General features: G+C 46.5%; 1 protein-coding gene across 1 annotated transcript in view; it reads left to right on the forward strand.

Moving 5' to 3' along the window:
- The window catches only part of ADAM19 (ADAM metallopeptidase domain 19), a 38,265-nt gene that overhangs the window by 26,062 nt on the left and 4,068 nt on the right, over positions 1-8,135 (forward strand). Inside the window, exons 18-22 of the mRNA XM_027885595.1 lie at positions 580-688; positions 791-926; positions 1,256-1,322; positions 1,862-2,068; positions 4,555-4,701. Of these exons, the coding sequence (XP_027741396.1) occupies positions 580-688; positions 791-926; positions 1,256-1,322; positions 1,862-2,068; positions 4,555-4,701 (666 nt within the window). The remainder of the gene's footprint in view (positions 1-579; positions 689-790; positions 927-1,255; positions 1,323-1,861; positions 2,069-4,554; positions 4,702-8,135) is intronic.

The raw sequence follows: 8,135 nt of genomic DNA on the forward strand, positions 1-8,135 counted from the left end.
CTGACATATGATTTAAGGAGGTCTACTGGAGGGATATGAATTGCAATGAATGAAAAACAAGAAGGGGCAATCTTAAAGAGGAATCTTCTGGGCCCAGTTTAGATTGAGTGAAAAAATGTGTCAGATTCTCCAAAGGAAAAACACAGTAAAAAATCGCGTTTAGAACAGTTTTTCCCGAATTGCTCTGTAGTGCCCCCACGGGATGGAAAGAAAAGACAGATATGAATGGCTCAAGCTATTTGGCCTAAACAATGAGAAATCTTCACTGGGTGAAAGGAAGGCTTGTATCTCTCCATTTAGAGATAAGAGAAGGTGTTTCTAAAAGCTGCATTTCTCCTGAATTCAGGTTATTGGTACTGCAGCTCAAGAACCCTTTTCTTTTGGAGAAAGGGAGAATATCTGAGGCAGTAAAAGGCACTTTCACTCCCTGAAAAAAACCATAATTTCCAGGCACTTAACTCCCTATTTATGCCCATGAGAGTTCCTTCTGTAGTGTTTTATTCAGCAACGGCCTAATTTGTTTTAGTTTGAAGGTTTCTTAGTAGCTGGCACTAAAATCTCTGAATTCTCCTACTCCAGGTCTGCAATAACAACAAGAACTGTCACTGCAACCAGGGGTGGGACCCCCCCTTTTGCAACAAGGAGGGGAGAGGAGGAAGCTTGGACAGTGGTCCCCCCGCGCCTGAAGGTGAGTGGGACCAATTCTGTGATGGTACCACTTCAGAAGGACCTGTGTTAGATTGGGAGCAGAGAGATTTTCATTTAACAAACTCTGCTCTCTTGCCCTCAGGCTCTTCAGCAGTTGTGATAACTCTTGCAGTCCTGGCTCCCATTCTCCTTCTCATTGGAATCATGTTTTTATTGTATTATCTGAAATGCTGGAATAAATTTGCCATCTGCTCCCTAAAGAAGACACCACAGTTCAGGTGAGTTATCAGTGCTGTGCCTTGTCTGCTTGCACTCCCTCCCACCTTCAGTGCCAGGATAGAAGAGACATTGTAAAGGCTGTGAGGAGTGTAACGAAATGGGTTTCTTGGTATAGTCAGTATTTGCTTCTCTCTTTTTTTTTTTTTTTTTTTTTTTTTTTTTTTTTTTTTTTTTTTTTTTTTTTTTTTTTTTTTTTTTTTTTTTTTTTTTTTTTTTTTTTTTTTTTTTTTTTTTTTTACTTTGGTGAAATTAAAATAGAAAATACAGGAAAAAAAAGGGAGAAAAATTTATCAAGGCAATAACACTCTTTTCTTTCTCTCACTGTCAGTGACACCTCTGGAACTGGGCATGCAAACCCTGCCTTCAAGCTGAAAACCCCTCAGCAGCAGAGGAAGGTAGGGCCAAGGTCACATTCCAACTCCTGGGGAAGAGAAGCAGCTGCCCTAAGATGTGGGGTGTGGTTCCCTCTCACACTGCAGTTAGGGGCTGGTTTTATTAAAGAAAAAAATAGACAGACATCACATGTGGCTGAAAGTCAATGGGAGCTGAATGTAGTACCTGTTTTTAGGGATTTCCTTATGGGCAGGACCTGGGCTTTGACCAGGCCTGTGTAGCTGATCGTCTCTCCTGGTAGATCCTCTGCTGTCACATCCCCCTCTTAGAACTGTAGAAATGGCAAACCTGGAGTTTATTTGCAAGCAGCACAGTAGGGCTTGAATTACTCTGTTTTCTTGGTTCCCATTTTTGATTCATGATCTCAAATTGTCCCAATCTACCTAATCAATGTCCACTAGACACAACAACACATGCTAGTGTAGCAGGCAGTATTTTCTACTGTGGCTCACAGACCTCATGCGGGTCCTTACAAGTATCGCAGTGTAAAAAAGTGAAGTGGAAATACCTAACCCTTGGGGTTTGTGGGTCTTCTGCACAGGTGATTGGCTTCCCTGAGATCCCGCCAAAACCTCCTGCCCAGCAAGCTCCAGGGTTCCAAGCAAGCAGGCAGCAGCCATCTGCCCTCTCCTCCAGCTCCAGCTGCGGCACGGGGCGGCCGGCGGGGCCAGCACCTCCGAGGGACGTGGCCCGGCGGACACCCCCGAGCAGGCCGGCACCTCCTGCTCCCAAACCCCCCATCTCTCAGGTATGGAGCTGTGACACTGTCCTGCAGATGCTGTTTTGTCGGGAGGTTTGTTCTGAGAGAGGCTGGTGAAGCCCCTCACCCTGGGGGGTGTAGGAGTTACCTCGATCACCAGAGCGTGCTCTGTCTCCCCATGGGACACATCCTGGTGGTTCCCCTTGCTTTGATGTGTCACTGGCAATCACTGTCCTGGGCACTATCACACACAGTTACTTAATTCAGGTCCCTTAATACCTCTGATCTGGACCTGAAGCTTGGATCACAAAGCAGTGTTCACTTTACCAAGGTCATCTAAAGAGTTTTTAGCCGCAAGTCACAGAGACACTTGTCAGGAACGAAAGGACTGTACAGATTTTTCCCTAAGCAAGCCAAGCATAGCTCTTCTTACCATTTGAATCATACAATCATAGGGTTGGAAGGAACCTTAAAGATTGTCTAGTTCCATCCCCTCTGCTGTGGGCAGGGACACGTCCCACTAGACCAGGTAGCTCAGAGCTCCGTTCAACAAGGCCTTCTGAGATTCCCAGTCGGTGGTTGAGTACTGAGTGAAGGACCTCCATTCCTTGGGATCATCCCCCAGGTATCTTGCATTTGGACTGAAGCCTCAAGAGCCTCAGACAAATTTTGATGTGGAACAGGAATGGGACCTTGACTATGTTTCATAGAACACAAAGTAGTCCTAACCCAAACTCACCCCATCCTATTTGAGCATCCTATCCATAAACTTATTTTGGGGATTCTTCTGCTGGCAGCTTTGTTCTAAACTTACTATGGATCAAAAATTCTTATGGAAAAGATGGTAAATCACTCAGAGACTTAAACCCATTTTGCAAAATATTAGGTTGGGGCCATCAAAAAAGCAAAGGGCCAGGTTACAGCAGGTAGCAGGAGCTTGGCTCCCAGGCAGTCTCTCTCTGAAGGATAGAAAGGAAAACAAACCCTTGAGGGACTCCTATAGAGGAAAATTTTAGCGAATGGGATTTGTGTCCAGCTCCATTGTTCCTGTGAACAGCCGGCACTTCAGCAGGAAATAAAACTAAAACAAAAGCAGGAAGCTGACTGTTGTCAATAAGGAATAGGTATCCTTCCCAGCTGGTTGTTGACAAGTTCCCCACAATCTCCATTGTGTTCCTTCCCCAGCGCATCCAGTCCTTTTATCTCAGTCAGCCCAACTAGATGGAACAATTTTCATAGGATTTCCAAAAGAAACTTTACTATTTCTGGGTTGGTGGAGAGCCACAAGATGGAAAGAGGTACAGGGGAAATAAATGTCACTGTTTGCTCGTGTCAGTGTCCTTCCTAGACATTTGCGACACCTGCCAAATTTGCTGTCCTGCTATTCCTATAGGACTTCTTCAGACTTGGCAGTCAGTGGAATTTAGTCTGCCTTGTCCTTCCTGGAGTCACAGGGCAAGATCCTTGGAGAGCAATAGATCCCCAAGCCATTGAGCACTGTATTTATGCATAGTCTGAGGGGACTGCAGGGCTTTTGGGTGCCCTCCAAGTTGTGAGTGCAGCTGTGTTTGTTAAATCAACACCTGTAAGCCAGTGCTTAGCACGGAGCCTGAGCAACAACAGGCAGTCAGCTCTCGTGGGGGTAACTCCTCCCCAGGGGCATACTTTTCACTGAAATTCATTAGATGAGTGGAAAATATAATGCTCCAAGTATTCTATTAGGGACAGCTGTGCGCACAAACAAATAAAAGTTGCTTGTGGCTCTGCATGTATTTGTATGGGTACATGTACACAAACATACAGTGAGTGCATGTGTGTGAAACTTGCTTCCAACCTGAAGTGCATCAGTAATTAAATTAAAAGGCTCTGGAACATAACTTCCCTATTACTTACAAAATTCAGGGCTTAAAACTCCTGGATCCTTTAATAGGCAGAATATGATGCGCTTTCCAGCCACAGCTCCATCTGGGAGGCAGGCCAAGCTGGGAACCCTGTTACCCTGTTTGTCTGTCCTTGGCTGAAGGCAGCTTCTCAGCAGCCTAAGGCCATCCTGTGTTCATGAAAACTGGCAGGTGAAAAACTCTTACACGTTGAAAACCACTAATCACCCATGTAATACAACTAGCCACAGCAGCAGCTGCCTGAGCTCCCTTCTGGAGTCAGAGAGGGAGAGGGAGCTCTTCACAGGTGTGGTTTTACCTGTGTTCCTCAGCCCTCTGTCTCAGGTAGGGATGCTAAAGGCTCAGCTGTGATGGGAACTCCTGCCCACTCTGTAAGGCATCTCCTGCTTTTCATCATGCAGCCATAGACTGTGATAACCCTGGGGTTAACTCCAAACCAGAGACCTTATGCTGGGCAGGTCCATACCCAGCCTGCACAGACCTGCAAAACAAGAAGAAAGCCCAGGAGGTCCCAAGGACCTCTGGCCATACCCTGAAGTTCACACCATGTAAATTGAATGCAAATATCATCTCTGTTTATAGGCTGGGCATCTGTTGAAGCTGAGAATTCAAAACTATTCCTTTCTTGCACAGGATATTTCAAGGCCCCGGCCACCCCAAAGGGCTTTGCCAGCTGATCCTGTCCCATCCAGATCCAGAGCCTGGCAGGGGAACAGTCCTGCTGTCCCACTGCCTCCTGCACACACCAGAACTCCAGGACGGCTCCAGCCTGGGGCAGGGGTAGGTANTTTTTTTTTTTTTTTTTTTTTTTTTTTTTTTTTTTTTTTTTTACTTTGGTGAAATTAAAATAGAAAATACAGGAAAAAAAAGGGAGAAAAATTTATCAAGGCAATAACACTCTTTTCTTTCTCTTATTGTCAGTGACACCTCTGGAACTGGGCATGCAAACCCTGCCTTCAAGCTGAAAACCCCTCAGCAGCAGAGGAAGGTAGGGCCAAGGTCACATTCCAACTCCTGGGGAAGAGAAGAAGCTGCCCTAAGATGTGGGGTGTGGTTCCCTCTCACACTGCAGTTAGGGGCTGGTTTTATTAAAGAAAAAAATAGACAGACATCACATGTGGCTGAAAGTCAATGGGAGCTGAATGTAGTACCTGTTTTTAGGGATTTCCTTATGGGCAGGACCTGGGCTTTGACCAGGCCTGTGTGGCTGATCGTCTCTCCTGGTAGATCCTCTACTGTCACATCCCCCTCTTAGAACTGTAGAAATGGCAAACCTGGAGTTTATTTGCAAGCAGCACAGTAGGGCTTGAATTACTCTGTTTTCTTGGTTCCCATTTTTGACTCATGATCTCAAATTGTCCCAACCTACCTAATCAACGTCCACTAGACACAACAACACATGCTAGTGTAGCAGGCAATATTTTCTACTGTGGCTCACAGACCTCATGCGGGTCCTTACAAGTATCGCAGCGTAAAAAAGTGAAGTGGAAATACCTAACCCTTGGGGTTTGTGGGTCTTCTGCACAGATGATTGGCTTCCCTGAGATCCCACCAAAACCTCCTGCCCAGCAAGCTCCAGGGTTCCAAGCAAGCAGGCAGCAGCCATCTGCCCTCTCCTCCAGCTCCAGCTGCGGCGCGGGGCGGCCGACGGGGCCAGCACCTCCGAGGGACGTGGCCCGGCGGACACCCCCGAGCAGGCCGGCACCTCCTGCTCCCAAACCCCCCATCTCTCAGGTATGGAGCTGTGACACTGTCCTGCAGATGCTGTTTTGTTGGGAGGTTTGTTCTGAGAGAAGCTGGTGAAGCCCCTCACCCTGGGGGGTGTAGGAGTTACCTCGATCACCAGAGCGTGCTCTGTCTCCCCATGGTTCCCCTTGCTTTGATGTGTCACTGGCAATCACTGTGCTGGACACTATCACACACAGTTACTTAATTCAGGTCCCTTAATACCTCTGATCTGGACCTGAAGCTTGGATCACAAAGCAGTGTTCACTTTACCAAGGTCATCTAAAGAGTTTTTAGCCGCAAGTCACAGAGACACTTGTCAGGAATGAAAGGACTGTACAGATTTTTCCCTAAGCAAGCCAAGCATAGCTCTTCTTACCATCTGAATCATACAATCATAGGGTTGGAAGGAACCTTAAAGATTGTCTAGTTCCACCCCCTCTGCTGTGGGCAGGGACACGTCCCACTAGACCAGGTAGCTCAGAGCTCCGTTCAACAAGGCCTTCTGAGATTCCCAGTCGGTGGTTCAGTACTGAGTGAAGGATCTCCATTCCTTGGGATCATCCCCCAGGTATCTTGCATTTGGACTGAAGCCTCAAGAGCCTCAGACAAATTTTGATGTGGAACGGGAATGGGACCTTGAGTATGTTTCATAGAACACAAAGTAGTCCTAACCCAAACTCACCCCATCTTATTTGAGCATCCTATCCATAAACTTATTTTGGGGATTCTTCTGCTGGCAGCTTTGTTCTAAACTTACTATGGATCAAAAATTCTTATGGAAAAGATGGTAAATCACTCAGAGACTTAAACCCATTTTGCAAAATATTAGGTTGGGGCCATCAAAAAAGCAAAGGGCCAGGTTACAGCAGGTAGCAGGAGGTTGGCTCCCAGGCAGTCTCTCTCTGAAGGATAGAATGGAAAACAAACCCTTGAGGGACTCCTATAGAGGAAAATTTTAGCGAATGGGATTTGTGTCCAGCTCCATTGTTCCTGTGAACAGCCGGCACTTCAGCAGGAAATAAAACTAAAACAAAAGCAGGAAGCTGACTGTTGTCAATAAGGAATAGGTATCCTTCCCAGCTGGTTGTTGACAAGTTCCCCACAATCTCCATTGTGTTCCTTCACCAGCGCATCCAGTCCTTTTATCTCAGTCAGCCCAACTAGATGGAACAATTTTCATAGGATTTCCAAAAGAAACTTTACTATTTCTGGGTTGGTGGAGAGCCACAAGATGGAAAGAGGTACCGGGGAAATAAATGTCACTGTTTGCTCGTGTCAGTGTCCTTCCTAGACATTTGCGACACCTGCCAAATTTGCTGTCCTGCTATTCCTATAGGACTTCTTCAGACTTGGCAGTCAGTGGAATTTAGTCTGCCTTGTCCTTCCTGGAGTCACAGGGCAAGATCCTTGGAGAGCAATAGATCCCCAAGCCATTGAGCACTGTATTTATGCATAGTCTGAGGGGACTGCAGGGCTTTTGGGTGCCCTCCAAGTTGTGAGTGCAGCTGTGTTTGTTAAATCAACACCTGTAAGCCAGTGCTTAGCACGGAGCCTGAGCAACAACAGGCAGTCAGCTCTCATGGGGGTAACTCCTCCCCAGGGGCATACTTTTCACTGAAATTCATTAGATGCGTGGAAAATATAATGCTCCAAGTATTCTATTAGGGACAGCTGTGCGCACAAACAAATAAAAGTTGCTTGTGGCTCTGCATGTATTTGTATGGGTACATGTACACAAACATACAGTGAGTGTATGTGTGTGAAACTTGCTTCCAACCTGAAGTGCATCAGTAATTAAATTAAAAGGCTCTGGAACATAACTTCCCTATTACTTACAAAATTCAGGGCTTAAAACTCCTGGATCCTTTAATAGCCAGAATATGATGCGCTTTCCAGCCACAGCTCCATCTGGGAGGCAGGCCAAGCTGGGAACCCTGTTACCCTGTTTGTCTGTCCTTGGCTGAAGGCAGCTTCTCAGCAGCCTAAGGCCATCCTGTGTTCATGAAAACTGGCAGGTGAAAAACTCTTACACGTTGAAAACCACTAATCACCCATGTAATACAACAAGCCACAGCAGCAGCTGCCTGAGCTCCCTTCTGGAGTCAGAGAGGGAGAGGGAGCTCTTCACAGGTGTGGTTTTACCTGTGTCCCTCAGCCCTCTGTCTCAGGTAGGGATGCTAAAGGCTCAGCTGTGATGGGAACTCCTGCCCACTCTGTAAGGCATCTCCTGCTTTTCATCATGCAGCCATAGACTGTAATAACCCTGGGGTTAACTCCAAACCAGAGACCTTATGCTGGGCAGGTCCATACCCAGCCTGCACAGACCTGCAAAACAAGAAGAAAGCCCAGGAGGTCCCAAGGACCTCTGGCCATACCCTGAAGTTCACACCATGTAAATTGAATGCAAATATCATCTCTGTTTATAGGCTGGGCATCTGTTGAAGCTGAGAATTCAAAACTATTCCTTTCTTGCACAGGATATTTCA

The sequence above is a fragment of the Empidonax traillii genome, unplaced genomic scaffold, assembly GCF_003031625.1.
Source record: "Empidonax traillii isolate 1590-97213 ecotype Southwest subspecies unplaced genomic scaffold, ASM303162v1 scaffold168:size1726349, whole genome shotgun sequence".
Taxonomy (NCBI): domain Eukaryota; kingdom Metazoa; phylum Chordata; class Aves; order Passeriformes; family Tyrannidae; genus Empidonax; species Empidonax traillii.